Here is a 17,380-nt window from a genome sequence, read left to right on the forward strand (position 1 = left end):
GAATCACCTGGAATGCTTGTAAAAATACAGATTGCCAGGCCCCACTCCCAGAGATTCTGCATCCCTCTCAAGCTGCCCGGTGATGCTACTATTGCAGGTCTGGGGACTACATTCAGAGAAGCACTGCTTTGGGCAATTAAAAGTGTACAAAGTGCTCATCACAGCACTGGTGAGAGCTCAGCAACATGTAGCTGCTTATTCATAGAAGAGCCATGTGGTAGGGAGCATTGTCTATGAGGACTCCAGGGCTTGGGAGCTAGAGTATTCAAGTTCAGGGCTTTTGTTACCTTGTCTGCCCCCCTGGGTGAGCTGTTTCTCTTCTCTGGGACTTTCTTTCCCCTTCTGTGAAATGGGTGAGTAAAGCCTTGACTTTCAGGTAGCAGCTGAGGAAATACCTGTAAGCGCCCTCTGGTGCTGGGTGTTTGTGGCTTTGAGCTAAAGCTATACATGGAAACATCGCTCTGGCCTTGTGAGCCCATGGGCCGACTTCTGGACAAATGTTCGGGCTCCCCGGGCTTTATTGCCTCACCAGAAATGTGGGGATTTTGAGGCCTCCCTTAGGCGGGGGCGGGGAGGATTAAATGGGAGCCTGTAGGTGGGATGTTCAGCATAATGCCTGGGGCCACTGGGGCTCAGTGAAGGTTGCTCTTCTGGGGGAGAGTCCTGGCTCTGGCCCAGATCTACTCCAGTTGGACACACCCCTAAGAGTAGTGTAAGGTGTGTGTGTGTGAATGTGTGTGGTATGTGTGTGCCGTGAAGAGGTGTTTGAACGGAAGGGAAACTATGGACCAGGACAGAGAAGGCCAATAGATTTTAACCCACTTTGTTGAGCCTTTTGAAGCTGCATCTGTGCCTAGTGAGAAAGAGTGCCTTGATTAATTAGCAATGCCTACCACGGGTGCAGGATAGGGGAGCTGGGGCCGGTGTGCCACTTGTGTTCTATCCCTGGTCTAGTGAAAAACCCATTTTTCGAGTACTTAAAGAAAACTTGAAATGTTTCACATTTATTACCCTATGTTTTCCATCATCACCATCATTATCATCACCATCATTTTCATTTTATTAGGGAAGAGTGGAGGAAAGGAATCAAATTTCTGCAAGGTTCCCCAAAATATAGATTCTGCTGAGCTTGTAGCTTCTGTTCCTTCTGCAGATATCTCCCAGTTCTCCTTTGGGGTGTGTGGGGTGCAGATGGGGGGACCCGGGAGGGGGAGGGAGATGAGCTGGCACAGAAGCTGAGCCGCTTGGCTGTGATCTCCAGATGGTCTCACTTAGGGACACCTTCCCTGCACCGTGGCGGGGACTAGGAGGCCGTGATGCCTAAAGATCCATGGCCCTCACTGACTGAGCCCTTCCTGCGGGGGGTAGGGGTGGATCTCGGTGGGAAACTTGATCTCACTGTTCGAGCCCTCCCATCTTTACCTGCAGAGTGAAACCTGGGCAGCCACGCCAGGGGGAGAAGGGGCAGCTTGAGTTATCGCAGTAACGCTAATATTGACTGCGTGTTCACCTTGAGCCATGTGCTTTGGGAATACCACTGCATTTAGCCTTCTCGACATTCCTGTGACGTGGGTACTAATGTTACCCCCATTTTACACAGGAGGCAACCGAAGATCAGAGCGGGTCAAGCATCTTGCCCCAGATCTGACAGCCTGTAAGTGGCAGAGCTAGGGATGGTCCTGGGGAGCCCTAGTTCAGGGCCCACTCCCCGAATCCCTTTATTCTATAGCTTCTCTCCAGATACCCTCATCCCACTCATCTGTCCTGCTAGATGAGCTCCGTGGATGACTTCTGGAAGAGTCACTTTCCTGGTGAGGATGGACCAACTTCTCTTCTGGAGTTCTTGGACTACTCCTAGAGCCCTGTGTGCTCCCTGTGTTGTAGATAAGCAAGGCAAGGAGAGAAAGGGAAGACAGTGGCCGAGCGAGATCTAGGCTTCCTACCCCTCTGCCCAAGATAGGCCAGGGGAACAATTTATGAAAAATTTTCAGTAACCTTTCATGTTTTCATAGGTGCTGGTTCTAAAGTAGGCATTTAAGGGGAAAGTTAAATATTACCAAAATTGCTGTAAAAATATATTACGAAACAGCCGACTTGTGGAACCACCCACTATCTCTCAGTAAGTCTATGCAACAGTTTTTCCTCCAACTTTGGGACATACCACCTTTGTGTGTGTGTGTTTTTTAAAATTATTTATTTATTTATTTATTTATTTCGCGGTGCGCGGGCCTCTCACTATCGCGGCCTCTCTTGTTGCGGAGCACAAGCTCCAGACGCGCAGGCTCAGTAATTGTGGTTCACGGGCCCAGTTGCTCCGCGGCATGTGGGATCTTCCCAGACCGGGACTCGAACCCGTGTCCCCTGCATTGGCAGGTAGATTCTCAACCACTGTGCCACCAGGGAAGCCCTGTGTGTGTGTTTAAAAGCGCTAGATCTGATGGCAGAAGGCTTCTGGTTAGGAGCCATGTTGTCCAAAAATAGATTGCTTTAAATCCTAGACCCATCGTCCTGGTGGTGAGGTGCTCAGGTGACAGGGGTGTGGACAGACTGACGGGAGGGTGCATAGAGTCTCAGCCCTTCTCGCACCCTGGCTCTGGGCAGGCGCTCATGGAGGAGAATGGCAGGTGGTCTTACCTGCATCATTTAAAGTGTGAGTTTCCTCTCTTTTCAGCAAGCGGACGGGGAATCGTGGAGTTAAATAAATGGGTTTGTGATGTGACCCTGTCGCGAGGTCTTGGCTCCTCTGAGGGTCTGAGCTTGGTGTGAGGGGGCTGGCGTTGGGGGGCTTGGGTAGTTTTAGCTTTGGCTGCAGAGGGCCTGTACTCTTCCATGCCATGACTCTCCCAACCCCATCCACTGCCTGTCCCTAATCCCCCCCAGAGAGGAGCCTGGAAAGTGTGGGCCCACTGGTTGAGTTTGCCCCTGACCTTGGTCATTTTGCCCTGAAGCCTGATGCCAGAGGCGGTCATGGGCTATGCTTTATAGCACATCTGTGTGAATTAGAAAAAAGGCCAGTTGTGCCTTTGTGCAAAAACAATGGGTACCCCTTCCTCTGGACATTCATAACCCTGCACCAGAACAGATAGACTGTGGGCTAAATTTCAACCCTCTCTCACCACCTCTGCTGGGCCTCTTGTGCAGTGCACAGCCTGCACAGCCGTACACGGTAGTCTTTCCTGCTTTACACTTTTTCGTTCCTTGAGTTTGCTTAGTACTAAGTCAGGAGTGATGCTCCATTTCATGCTTGACAATGAGTCTGGCTCTCAATGTGTCCTTTACTCTCCTGGGCCCTGGCCTGGTGTGGGTGAGAGGGTTTCCCCAAGGCTGAGCCGAGGAGAGCAGCCATGTGCCCCTTGCCGGGCTCACCACCTCTGCTGGGGCAGGGATGCCTCTAGGGAGCCTCTGTCTGGCCAGGGTAGGCGCAACCCTTCCCTAAGGGTAAGGTGATCCCTGGGACAAAAGCCAGCAAAGCATGGAGTGGTCCCTTCAGACCCTGGGACCACCAGCCAGAGGTGGGGCCGGCTGAGAAGACTCCTCAAATACAGCCTTTTTTGGAGGGGCAGATTCTAGATCTTTTTGATGAAAACTATGGCTCCTTTCCCCAGAAAAGTGCCTAGCTGCACACATGTCCAGAGGCTTACATCCAGGAGCAGGGCCTTCTCAGATCCTTGAAGACAGGCTGAGCAGCTGGCCTGTTGTGGATTTTGCGGTAGGGAAGGGGGCTTTGGGGGCCCTGCTGCCCTGCTGGAGGCCTCCTCTGATTCTCGGATCGATGCCTGCCTCTGTTTGTCTCTCTCGTTCACCTCCTGACACCGTCTGCCTTAGCACTTGTGCTTCAGCTTTCCTGCCTCTAACCTACACCTTGTCTGTCAACCCAGATCCTGCCTGACTTTGATCAACCTCCATGTGCGGCCCCAGTTCTGCCCTGGTTCTAGGGCCCCGTTTCCAGCCTCCCACCTCAGCCCCTTGCCTCCCCTTTCTTTTCCCTTCCGCAGCTCCATCTCCTCTGCATTTTCAAGGTAATGGGGAGCCCCGAGGAGAGGATACTCCTCCCCAGGCCAGGAGCAAGTGGCACTGGGGAGGTGGCTTATACAGGCGCTCACCTAGCACTACCTGCCCCTGCTGGAGGGTTCCGTAAGTCCAGAGGCCCAGCACACAGGCTTTGGATCCCACTGGCATCTCATTGATGGTGGCACGGTCATCCTGGTGCATAGACGGGCAAGCTGTGGGTACTCCCAGAGTAGGGGGGTTGTGGTCGCTTATGAGCCCACTGCTGAGTTGGGGAGACAGCATCTGGTGGGGCTCACAGGTGTATACACCCATGGGGCAGTCAGCCTTCACAACATGTGATCCCGGAGTAGAGAGAGAACACAGAGTTCTGATCTGTCTGATGCCCTGAGAGAGCCTCAGAATCTTTCTTAACACACCCCAGGAACCATGGTGAATACACTTTGTGCACTCTTCCATGTGAACATAGGCCCTGCACCTCCATTCCTTGCATAAACACTTTGTCACGTATCCCCTCGTTTGCTGCTGCACCCCTACCCTGTGTGTTCACACTCACTCTGTGCCCCTTCCCCATGTGTATACACTTGTCCCCACGCGCCCTCCCTTTGTGTACATACTGGCCTTGTGCACCCACCCTGTGCTTACAACGCCCATCATTCACAGGAGTGGATCTCCCTGTGCTCCCCTTGAGGCTGGGCATGGCGGGGGTGTGTACTTCGGCCTCAGTGGTGCCAAGTATCTTATAAATTAAAAAGTTAGAGGTGGAGTCTGGGGGAGTCCCCAGAAAGCTCCTAGCTCCCCTGGCTGGCTGGGCAGCCCCTTAGGGTGTTGTCCGTATTGGCCGTTGTGCTGATCAAGTTTTCTCTGAGATGTTCACCCCTCGGTGTTCATCGTGCTTCTGCAGCAAAATTCCGCTTTGGGGATGGCTCGGGCCCCCCAGCAAGTGCCTGGCTCCAGCTGTAGGGGAGGCCTTCCTTGCTCTCTGCCTGCTGCCCTTGCCAGTTATCTTATTCTTGAAGAGACCAGCCTGGACAGAAGAGGCCGCCTGGAGGGGAGGAGAGCCTTCTCACGTTCAGGGTCGGGTAGCACAGGGCCTCGTGATGGTTATGGTGGGGTTGGGCGTTCCTTTTTCTCATCAGGAGTGTATAAAGGATGGTGTGTTTATACCTTCAAAAAACATAATGTGGGCCAGGGGATGGGATGTCAGTGGGGTGAATGCCAGCAGTTGTAAGAAAGTGCATTCATGCCCGTGTCACTAGGCGAGTTGGCCCATGGGCTCCTCGCTGTGAGGGACGTGGTTCTGGGGATGCTGGTGTGTGATGCGGCCGTTTGCCTGTAATCATGTCTGTCGCTTTGGAATTCCCCAGCCGGTGGCCTCGGGTCGCTCTCCTCCTCTTTCCACCTCTGCAGTCTTATCGTCCCCGGAAACAGAGCCTTGAATCCTCCCAGGAGCTCCAGAATAGCAGATGTTTTCTCTTTCTCCTTCCCATAATGGCTGAAGCCAAATCTTAGGGAGGGAAGGATTTGGCATCTTAGGGACATCCTCCGGTTTAACGACTTGGAAGGTCACACTTCCCGACCAAAGAACTGAGTGGACCCAAGTGTGGGGACTTTTGCCCTGATACCTGGAGTACGTTGAGGGCAAAGGGAGAACTAGGGTCGTGCATCATGTCTTGGTCCTAGGTACCCACACAGATCTTGTTGACAGTGTCCTATGAAATGGTAGCATGGTGACCTTACAAATTGGCAGCAACCTCTCAATAGAAGCAATATATATATTACATTGTAAAGTAAGTAAACGATGAAATGCGAAGGAAACTGATTTTCAGGTGTGGCCCTGAAAGCTGCTAACAACTGCTCCTTTCATGCATGGCCTGCTTCTGATCGCTTTAAGCATTATCCGCCTTGTGTTTCGGAGGCTGTCTGGCTGGAATCAGCTTAGTGAGTAATATCAATTTTGTCTGACTCGAGGTCTCGATTCGTATTTACAAAGCTGCATATTTGAAAACCCCACCCCAGCTGTAACTGGCTAAGTCAAACAATAGCTTTGGTCCCAACCCAGATCGTCTCTGCATTTCATTGTCTTGATGCCGAGTTTCTACTCTCAGAATGCAAACTTGGGAAGGAGAGAGCCCTTGGTTAGCATTCCTTGGCCTCTGCTCAGTGGCGTGGATGTGCCCTCTTGGGCGAGCTGTTTCTGAGGGTTAAAAGAAAACATGTTCTCTGAGGCTCTATGGGGGGGCTGGTGTAAGATCACGGGTAGACAATAAAGAGGGTCGGAGTCACGCAGAGCAGGACTTGTTAATTCCGAGAGCTGTTCCAGCCCTGGCACCAAACCCACCTGAGTGCTTGAGCCACTGTTCCAGTGGATGACAGCCATCATCCCACTGAATCTTCCCAATAACCCTGTGGCTTAGGTACCATTTTTACCTCTGTTTTTGAGATGGGAGAACTGAAGCCTAGAGGTTAAACAATTTGCTCAAGGTCATATAATTAGAGGCAGAATCGGGGTTTGAAGCCGGTGTCTGACCACAAGCCCACCTGCTTGTTCCTCTCCCAGCTCGGCTGCCCAGCATGCTGTGTGCCTGCCTTCTGAGGGGCAGGTTGGGGTTGCTGCTTTCCAGTCCTGAGTCGCTAGGATTCTGGACAGCATCCTCTGTGTCTCAGGTGGACACAGGAGCAGCCTTCGAGATGGACAGTCCTGGGTTCCAGCCCGAAGGTTGTGTGGACTCTTTCTAGCTGTAGGACCTCCGGCACGTCACATCACCTCTCAAAGTGCGTTGATGGGGATTAAACACACTGAGCGCAGTGCCTGGCTCACAGTGTGTGCCCATGCAGAGACAGCGACATTGCAAAGAGAACAGGGTGGTACGTGGTGGCTTCAGCCTGCACGTGTGTAGAACTTCAGAGCCCATTAAATCTGAAAAATACTGTGTATGCACATTTTTGGCTTAAACAAAGTTCCATTTTACGAAGTCCATAACCCAGCTTTAATATTATTACATGCCCTAGACTGGGATTAATTCCAGGACAAGAGCTTTATTATGCTGTATAGAATTTCTCCTGTGTTCTCCTAGTGCATGGTCTCCACGGCCACCAGCCTGGTCTCACACACTGGGACGCAGGGTAGTGGGGACACCCCATCCCTCCCCAGCTTCATTCTGTGGCCTCTGGGGTGGAGTGGAGAAGTGCGTTGCTTTTTTTCTTTTCTTTTTTTTTAAATAAATTTATTTACTTATTTTGGCTGCATTATGTCTTCGTTACTGTGCGTGGGCTTTCTCTAGTTGCAGTGAGCAGCGGCTACTCTTCATTGCGGTGCACGGGCTTCTTATTGCGGTGGCTCCTCTTGTTGCGTAGCACGGGCTCTAGGCGCGCAGCCTTCAGTAGTTGTGGCACGCGAGCTCTAGAGCACAGGCTCAGTAGCTGTGGCACACGGGCTTAGTTGTTCCGCGGCATGGGGGATCTTCCCGGACCAGGGCTCGAACCCTTGTCCCCTGCATTGGCAGGCGGATTCTTAACCACTGCACCACCAGAGAAGTCCGGTGAGTTGCTTTCTGATGTCACTAGTCCAGGACTGCTGACCACGGAAGAGTCGACCCCAGCATGTCCTGAGGTCTGTCTGTGGGTCAGCTCTCAGTGTAGAGGATAGCACACCATGCTTTGCCAACCTCTGAGAGTCACTTGTTTGTTTCTTGGAATAATGGAGAAAGCCTTCACATCTCAGTGGTGGTCTAAGGGCTCTTGGTAGGAGGTCAGTGTCTGGAGGACCACGGAGAGGACTGAGTCTTCACTCTACTCCTGTGAGTGTCAAGTGGCTTTATCTCAAGTGGATACTCTGATTATAGATAGTAATGACCTGTAGCACTGTGTAGAGAAAGATTCTTATGCTGCGTCTTGTTTGAGGCAGTGCTGTGATCGATCTGTGATGTCTGCCAGGGGCACAAGAATGGGGGAACCATACAGATATAGCACTTATTTGCTGTTTATGTTTTGTTCTGATTATTTTACATCTCTGTGAAACCAACAAAGGCCTCTTTGTAGGCTTGACCCCTTTGCCCCCTGATCATGGGTATTATAGGGACCGCCACAAATGATCCTTCCTCCTTGCCCTGTGCCCCACCCCAATGACCTGTTTGCACAGATTTAAAACTCACAGGCCCGTCTCTGTTCTCTCTTTTAGTTGAAGAGGGGGAGGCCTCGGACTTCTCGCTTCCCTGGGATTCCTCCGTGACAGCATCAGGTAAATGCCCAGGGGCTGGTGGGAGAGCTGGTGGGGGTCCCGGGGGGCTGGCTCAGGAACTCAGAAAGCCACCCAGCTGGTTATGGAACATATTCTTCCTATCACATTCCTATCTCCAGTCCAGATTACACCGTGCAACACGATTTTTATATCAGTTCCATATGGTCAATAAAATCTATTACATACAGAGACTACTACGCCTTTATTCCCCTGGGGACCGTGTTTCCATCTTGTGGGTACATTCAGATGGGCCACCACACCCCCACTACACAGGCTTTGAAGCTCCCAGCCATGGGCGTCGCTGCACATTCATTCCAACCTAACTGCATAAAAACTATTTTAAAAGGACATTTAAACTCCAACCAAAATCAGAATTCCTGTATTTGCCTTCCTGGAAGGGGCTGCATTGCGCTCTTGGGCATGCAGACCCGAGCCCAGGCCTCCAGGAGTTGGTAGTAGGGGGAGGTCAAACTTGTGGGGTGCCTGGCCATTGGGGGGTGATGGGGGTGACTTGGTAGTCAGGGGACTTGGGTTTTGCAGCTCAGTTCTGCCCTAGCTAAGTTCCTTCCTGTGCCTCAGTTTCCCCAGCTATAAAGAGAGGTGATGAATGAGGATTTTCTCACTGTGAAGTTCTGTAATTTGGAGCTGCCCATGGAGCTTGGGATGGGAACTGGCTTGGGGTCCTTGGGAGCTCCTGAGTGGAGGGCACGGTGCTCCTGTTGGCTGTGCATCCAGCTAGCACCTTCCTTGGCAGCAGGGCTCTGGCTTCCTGTCTGGCAGGCGCCAGGCTCTCCTGCCTTGTCCCCTGTCCCAGGATCCTGACCACCTGACTCCGGCTCCACAGGGGAGAACCTTGGGCCTGAGAAGACCTACGAGGGAGTCATTTAGTCCCACCGCCTTCTCTTTTAGGTGTGGAAACTGAGGCAAGGAGGGAGGTATGATCTGGGTCAGTAGTTCCAAGAACGAGGTGTTAGGCAACAGGCGTATGAACTTTAACACTTGAATGGTTACACATTGAATTTGTGATTTTAAGGCCACGTGTGATTTAAGATGATGCGGAAGTCATTTAAGTGAGAAAATTGAGTTGGCCAAGTTTTAAGTAATAGTATGTAATGCTTGGAGTCAGCAAAAATCATGAAGGTGGTTCCCAGATGACTGAAATTTGGGAAATGCTGGTACAGACTGGGCGGAAGGGGAGTGGGTGCCAGCACGCGAACCCAGGTTCCCGGACTCCTCGTCCAGTGCTTTTCGCAGCAGGATCTGTGCTAATTGGAGAGTCTGAAGGGTCCTGGCTGGGTCCTGGCTGACCCAGGCTTGGGCACTGTTGTGTCTGCAGGTGCCTGGCTCTTGGTGACAGGGGCTCCCTCCAGGGCAGGGGCTTTGTCTGAAGGCAGAATGGGGAGGTGCTCAAATTCTTGGGAGGAGAGTCCAGAGTTAGGACAGGCCTTGGGGTCCACACTGGGTAGGATAGGGGAAGGGGCTGTGTGGTCCCTGCCCTGTAGCCTTCTGTGCGGGAGAGATGCACTCCCCATGGTGGGAGGAAACACAGTGAGGTTATAAAGCTCCACATCTCATCCAGGCGCGCTGACAGACTTGGGGGTCCACGTGCTCAGGCATGCAGCCAGCTCTGAAGAGGGTCCCCACTCTGCTCTGAGCCCCCGCACCAGGAAAGCGCCCAGCCTGGTCGTGTCCCTATAAAGTTCTCCCTCCCAGCTGTTTTCCCAGTGGTGTCAGTGGCGACAGGACAGTCAAGGACAGCCGCGGGGTGCCAGGAGGGCGCTGGCAGTGTTGCGGTGGATGGAGAGCCCGGTGCAGGGAGCGTCAGGCGCCTGGGTTGCATCCCTAGGGCCGGCCTGCAGAAGGCAGGGCAGTGCCAAGGGGCTGCATGGGGGCCTGCGGTCTGCGGTGCTCTGAGGCCACAGTGCAATGGCCAGCCCTCGGGCCTCCGGGGGCGCTCGGGAGTGGCGAAGGTTGTGGGACTTGCCCGTTTCCAGCCAAGAGCTGAGCACGCCCCACGCGCGTGTACAGGAAGAGGTGCACCGCTCCTTGTGAGTCCCTCTGGCCCTCAGGGACTCCCTGGTGCCAGTCAGCTTTGGATCGTCTGCTCGGAGATGGGGAAAGGGAGGGCAAAGCATCCCGGGCATTGGATAGTCCACAGCCGGGCAATGGATTGTTTTGTTTTCTTTGGCCCGTTTCTGATGATTTTTTTACAGTGCATTCATGTGATAAATTTTCCTTCCCGATTCTGTTGGGCTTGGGCTATTAAAGTCAGCTTGTATTCCCTGAGCACGGGGCTTGTGAGATGGAGCAAATCCCGGGTGGCAGGATGAGGTCGGTTTGGGAGGCAGCCCTGGAGCTGGGCGTGGATGTTTAGTGAACACTTACTTGGTATGTGCCAGGGCATGGAGCAAAGCTTTACCTCCAGTATCTCATTGGGCCATCATGACAACCCTATGAGGTGGGTGCTGTTTCCAGCAGCAACTCCAGAATTTCTCCATGGGCTGGTTGGGGGCCGCCATCTGGTAGAGGACAGGGCCAAAGGCCTGGTTGAAGCTGCTTTAGTATAATGCTTTTCATTAAGCTGAGAAAATGTCACTTGGCTGCATCAGAAAATGGGGGCAGGTGCCAGAGAAGATTATGGGGGAGCAAAGCCTCCCAAGCCACCCCTGGCACTGTTACTGAGAATTGCTGTCCTCGTTTGGCGGATGAGGGAAGGAGGCTTGGAGCGGTGTAGCAGCGGATCCACAGTCCCCAGCCAGGATGCTGTGGAGAAGGGGCTCGAACCCAAGTCCTCCTGCAGCCGGAGCCTGGGGTTTAACCTCTGCACCACCTGACACTGGCTGGTAGACAGCTGAGCAGAGACCTGAAGGCATCATGGGGGCTTTGGGAAGGTCCCTGGCGGCACAGGACCCAAGGTGGCCATGGAGGATCTTTTAGCTCATCAGTCCAGAGGAATGCAGGGTGAGGTGAAGAGGGTGGGCGGAGAGCATCTTACTAGGAGTGCAGAGCTTTGAGTACCAGGCAGCTCCTCTTTGTGGGGACCCAGCCTGCCTGGGGTGCAGACTTCCCCTTGCCTGCTTTTCCTGGCTCTGGGAATGTGATGGAGAACTCCAATAAAGAAGCAGAATGCACAGTGGCCTCCACTACCCGTGGGGACCCTGTGGCCACTGCCCCCAGGAACAGCCTGGCCTGCTTTGTCTGTGCCCTTGAGTCGGGGCCCTGACAGTCATGGAGAGCCCGGCTTGGCAGGGAGGGGAGTAAAGTGATTGGCTCACAGCAGTTCTCCCGCCTGGCCAGGGGGTCACAGGAGGAGAGAGCCCACTCTTGCCTCTCTGCTGGCAAACATGGGGCTGCTTGTAGTAGAACCTGGGGGGAAGAAGCACTGCATTCAGAGCTGAGGGACGGGGGTGCCTAGTAGGTGTGGGATTGTAAATCATTTCCCATTGCGTCCTGTTTTTTCTTATCCATAAAAAGGGGGATGAAGGGACAATATCTTATAAAGAGACAATTTAAGTGAGAGAATTTTTTTTTAACATCTTTATTGGAGTATAATTGCTTTACAATGTTGTGTTCATTTCTGCTGTATAACAGAGTGAATCAGCTATATGTATACATATATCCCCATATCCCCTCCTTCTTGCGTCTCCCTCCCATCCTCCCTATCCCACCCCTCTAGGTGGTCACAAAGCACCGAGCTGATCTCCCTGTGCTATGCAGCTGCTTCCCACTAGCTATCTATTTTATAAGTGAGAGAAATTCTTAACCTGTTTTGAGCCATAGATGCCTTTGAGCATCCAAGGAAAGGAAGCGTGTGGATTCTCTTCACAAATGCACAGAGCATTTTGCATGTGATTTGGCGGGGGGGGGGAGGCGTCACAGATTACTCCCAAGTTCTTCTTCTTGCCGGGCCATGGGTTCAAACTCCTTAGAAGTGTGAGGGTCCTTTGTGAAAGCCCCCCAGGGGTCCCAAGCTCAAAGGCTCATCCGACGTGGGCTGGTAGCACAGGTGAGCGGGCAGGTTTGGGGGGGCACTGTGAATTGCGACCCAGGCCCTGCTACGGGGGCAGCCGTCCCTCAGTGCTAGCTGATTGTGACAGGGCACCTGGCCCCAGTATCGCCACATCATATGAGTTTTTAAAAGAGAAGCCAGAAAGCTGGATTTTCATATGATATCATCAGATTAAAAAATTAACAACTCGTATCTTTTTAAAGCAGCTTTATTGAGATATAGTATGAGGGTTCCAATCTTTCCACATCTTCACTAATACGTGCAATTTATCTTTTTTTGGGGGGGATTCTAGGCTTCCTAGATGTGGAATGGTATCTCATTTTGGGCAATTCATATATCTGGAAAACATTGTTCAGGTCAAAGAGTGTCCTTCTGCCAGCTGGTTTCAGCCTGGCCACCGTTAGAAGGTTGCCAAGTGCGTCTTTACCAAGGTTCCACTTTCCAGGTTTTGACTTTCCAGGCCTCTCTGCTTCCCGTCACCTGCCCCCAGCCCAGCTCAGTGGGGAGGCCCTTCCTCCCTTCAGCGCTTCCTCTCTCTTCCCTCAATCCCTTCTGCAATGAGGTGTCTGAGTGGCAGGCACCAGGATGATCGTGAGCTTACCGTGTGGGGTTTCAGGGAACCAACCCAACCAAACTGAGCTTTGCCTCCCTTCCCCTGGTCACCAAGTTTGAGCTGGGAGATGAAGGGGCTCATCTTTGTGTAAATGTCTAATCACAGTCTCACTGGAACCTCCCACCTCCCTGGGCCAGGTTTCGGGACAGGTTGGGCTTCCTTCCACCATGGCTGCTCTGGACCAAGCTGGGGATGCAGTGCCAGAAGGGTCTGGGGGTGGTCTGGAGACGGAAAACAGTTAATTTGTTGACAAATACTCATTGTCAATGCCTGGGCAGGTTAGCCAGGTTTATGTCTGGCGTGGTGACACACACACACTTGTGGTTGGAGAGGAACACTCAATATAATCAGCTGTTTGTGATGGCCCAGCAGCCTGAGACCATATTGGTGTGATCGGAGTTTCAGGCCTTCCTGCCACGTTACAGGTCTCATTGTTCTGGTTAATGAAACCAACATTCCCATTTATGAGCCACTTCTAGGAGCCAGTCCTCCTTCTCAGTGCTTTTCACATACAGAAAGTGAGGCACAGAGACGCTAGTGACCTGCTGCAAGGTCACACAGCCAGGAAGTGGCAGAGCTGGGATTTGAACCCGGGCAGCTCAGGCATGAATGTAGCATCTAAACTGTAAATGGCAGATCTGCCTATGAGAATGTTGTTTCAGGCTCTTCATTTCAGGGGATCTAGAGGCTTGGGCAGAGGGGTCAGCTCAGTGCCCAGGTCCCTCCTGGGTCGGGTGGGAGAGTCTTAACTAGGGCCCGGCCTCCTGGTTTGCTGCCCGGAAGGAGAGGAGGTGCCCGTTTTGAAGGCCTTGTGCACGTTTCCCAAATTCAAAGGCCAGGTCTGGAAAACACTGGGTCAGGCTCTCTTTAGAGACTCCCACCAGCCTGACCCCAGCCCACCTCCCCCTGGGCCTCTGCTCATGACCGTCCTTGGGTGTGGGGCATGTGTGCGCTTTGCGGGGTCAGGGGGAGGCTGTGTTAGGGCTGCGGGCTCTGAGACCTGCTCAGCGGGGAGATTAGAGTGGCAGCTGGGTGTCTGGTGCCTGGGGGGCCTCTTGGGGGAGGGATGCTGGAAGCCTTTCCTTTTCCTTTTCCTTTTACTCTGACTCTGGGTAAGCTGCGGGGTAGCGGGAGTGGTCAGTACGCCCACCACGGACAAAGGTGGCAGCCTGCTAACCCCCTGCAGCCCGTTACATCCACGTTGTGACCAGTGAGGTGGACGGAAATGTCTGGAAGACTGGGCCTTTCACCGCAGGGAGTTGAGGCCCCTCGCTGCAGCCCAGCCTGCCCTTCTGAACCTTCTCAGAGCTGCCTCCCCACCCCACTTGTGTTTTCCTAGAGCATGTATTTATTATTTCAACTACTTCACAGAGACTCCACCCACTACCTTGTGCTTCTGCACACTCGCTGTTTACATTTCTCTTGGCCCCTTTGCCAGCTCCATCCATGTATAAAACCCTTCTCTCTAGATGAAGTGCAGGGTGAATGCACCGGTGGGGTCCGTATAGCCCCCATGAGCCCCGAGCTTCTTGGAACCCCTGGATCCACATATCCTGCCCTTCTTAGCGGCTACGTGGGGGTCTCTGGGTGGATGGGCATTCGTTTTCTGAACTGCCCCTCCCTGCTGGACACTTGGACTGCGTTCAGTTTTGGAATCATAAACAATGCTCTGACCAATGTCTTTGTGTAGGTGGTCTTTTCCCCTTTGGAGTTTTTCTTAGGGGCTCCCAGGACCTTTAAACTTTTTCTTCAATCCTCAAATCAAGGCTGGAGAGACTGTCTCCCTCTCTCCCCCCCTCTCCCCTGGGGTCCCTCACCCTGAATTCTTTCCTGAGTGACCGTCCTAACCTGGCTCATCAGTGAGGGTGTCCCAACCCCTTTCCCCACGATCCCGGGGCCGGCGACAGAAGCTGCCAGGTGCCCCTTGGCTCCCGGCTGGCTTGGCTGGCGCTATCCACCTCCTGTGCTCGAGCCCCCAGCCCAGTCATTTCCTCGACGAGGACCAGGGGACATTTTAAAGGAGTAGAAAAGTCCTGAATAGATGTAGAATTTCTTAGCATTTTAAAGACTTAAGAAATGCGTTTTTATATGGGGCCAGCTGGGGAGTTTCTCATTAGCTCGGCTGGGGCGTCTGTGGGGAGTTGAGCTGAGTGGAGCCAGGCAGGCTGGGTAGGAAGATGCGGTGGCCCCGAGCTCACCGGGGGGAGCGCGGCAGGCATGCGCCGGCTGGTCTGCACCGTGGACCCCTGGCCAGGCTGGCCGGGCTGTGCCTTTGTTAGAGCTGCTTCCCCCAGCACAGGAGGCCTCAGAAACCTTCAGGTGGTGACTGGAGCTGAGAGGTGGCCATTCTGTTACCATGGTGAGCAGTCCACGAGGTAGGGCGTCTGTGCCCTGTGTGCACACGGAGGCATGCACTTGTGTGTGTGTGTGTATGTGTGAGTGTGCCCAGGTGCCTCGGCCCTGACTCAAACCCCTGGGGGCCCCGGGACCTCTGCACCCTTCTGTGCGGCATCCTGGGCCCCTGGGGCTGACTTGGACCAGTTCTCTGAGGGGGATGTGGCGTTTCCTGCCCACCCTTTCTTCTGGCTCTGGACTAGCCAGGGGCCCCTGCTGGGCTGCACTGTACATCACTTCCTCTGTGCTGTGTCTGCCGTGCACATGTGCATGTGCACGTGTGTGCTGGTACCCAGGGTATGGGTGAGGGAGTGTGTGTGTGTGTGTGTGTGTGTGTGTGTGTGTGTGTGTGTGTGGTGTCTCTCTTCTGATTCCCTTTTTCCTCCCCCGTGGCCTGGCTGATGGTTTCGCTGGAGTGAAACCGGAGTGGGGCTTGTCTTGCTGATTTCACCTCTCTGGGTGGGCTTGGAGCTTCCTCAGAGGCAGGGACTCTGTGTCATTTGTCCTGTACCTGCAGGACCTGGTGCACAGCAGCTGCTCTGCCATTGTACCCTTGCTCTTTGTAGCGAGGTTGTCTGCTCCCAGCACCGCTGATTGGGGACTGTCCACTCCAGCAAGCCCGGTGTCCCCCTTCTCCTCTCCTGGTGCTCTTGGGCTTTTGGGGGGCATCAGTAATGAGGACTGTAATGTTGGAGGGGCTGGTCCTACTTTCTCCAGCCTTGAGTGCTCCCTAAGGCCCAGGACCCCACTGGTGGATGGTGGAAATCAGCAGTTTTTTGGTGACTGGAAGCCTGGCTATAAACCAGGGCCACAGTCAGGTGTGTATGTGGGTGTGGGCCTGTGGGTGATGATGACTTTGTTCCATAGGACTTTGGGGAGGTCTCTCCGTGTTTTCCAGGCGTGGTTTATATTGGCTCTGCTCAAACTTGACCATGTAGGCAAATTTGGTGATCTTGTTAAAATGCAGGTTCTGACTCAGCCGTTCTGGATGAGGCCTGGGATTCTGCATTTCTACCCAGTTCCAGAGTGGTGTTGATGGCTCACACACCACCCAGAGTAGCCAGGACTTAGAGGGTTTGATGAGTGAAGCCCTCTCGCCCACTCCCCTTGACCTTTGCTCTGGCCGGGCTCTCTGCCTGGGGAGCTCATCCTTCAAAGCTTAGCCTAAATGATGCCTCCTCCAGGAAGCATCCCATGATAGCCTTGCTGTAATTTATTGTGCCTGCCCCTGAGCCTCGGGGGCCGCCCTGATCCTGGCCCTCACTGCCCTTTGCTTGGTTATGACGTTCCTTCTGTACGTGCCCGGTTCCCTTGCTGCTCTGCTCACTCCTTCAGGCAGTGACCATGTCTGATTCTCTGTGCTCCCAGACCCCAGGTCTGGCTTGGTAACTGACAGATACCTAGCAAATGTTTGCCAAGGTGGAGAACTTCACTTCTGCCTCTTCATCTGTATTTTCCCTTAGCAGTTCAGGGGCAGATTTTTGTTCACTTTGTTAAGAGCAAGAAGTAGCTTTGAGGTCGAGATACTTACTAGTTGTGTGACCTCGAGTAAGTTACTTAACTTCTCTGTACTTTCCATTTCCTCATGTGGATGGAATGGGGATACTTATCCTGCTTCCTAGGGCCATTGTGAGGATTATATGAGGGAATGCATGTAGGTTAGCCTTAGCCCCCGAGGGTGGCACCTGGTGCTCTCCAATTTTATTCTTGATAACACATTGATAATACATCAAGGGAAGCTTGGCTTGGAGCTTAGCTCGGCCTGGATCTGTGTGGTCAACAGAGAAGGCTCTGATGGGCCCCTCCCTTCCTCCTTCCCCTTGTCTCAACTGGCAGTCTCTAGGCGTTGTCACAGTGGACAGGGCACTCACGCCTTCATCCCCATGCAGGGTTGGGGTGGGACTGAGTCCTCAGGGGACCACCCTCACTTAGCTGACCCTGGCTGGTGGGGCGCTGCTTGTTTCCCAAGTGGGGAAGGCTGGGTGTGGTTGGGAGTTGGCAGGGGTTGGTGGGCAGGGTCTGGTCTGAAAGGCAGAGGCTCTGAGGCTGTCATATGATCAGGCTCCTTCCCTGGGTGGAGCTTGATGCATCCACTGTGCAGCCATGGATGGCCAGT

At 53.4% G+C, this 17,380-nt stretch overlaps 1 protein-coding gene across 1 annotated transcript in view; it reads left to right on the forward strand.

The window, feature by feature from the left end:
• Positions 1-17,380, forward strand: part of ZNF423 (zinc finger protein 423) — a 329,943-nt gene that overhangs the window by 51,074 nt on the left and 261,489 nt on the right. The window contains exon 2 of the mRNA XM_068527822.1: positions 8,189-8,248. Within this exon, the coding sequence (XP_068383923.1) occupies positions 8,189-8,248 (60 nt within the window). The remainder of the gene's footprint in view (positions 1-8,188; positions 8,249-17,380) is intronic.

The sequence above is a fragment of the Eschrichtius robustus genome, chromosome 19 (genome assembly GCF_028021215.1).
Source record: "Eschrichtius robustus isolate mEscRob2 chromosome 19, mEscRob2.pri, whole genome shotgun sequence".
NCBI classification, from domain to species: domain Eukaryota; kingdom Metazoa; phylum Chordata; class Mammalia; order Artiodactyla; family Eschrichtiidae; genus Eschrichtius; species Eschrichtius robustus.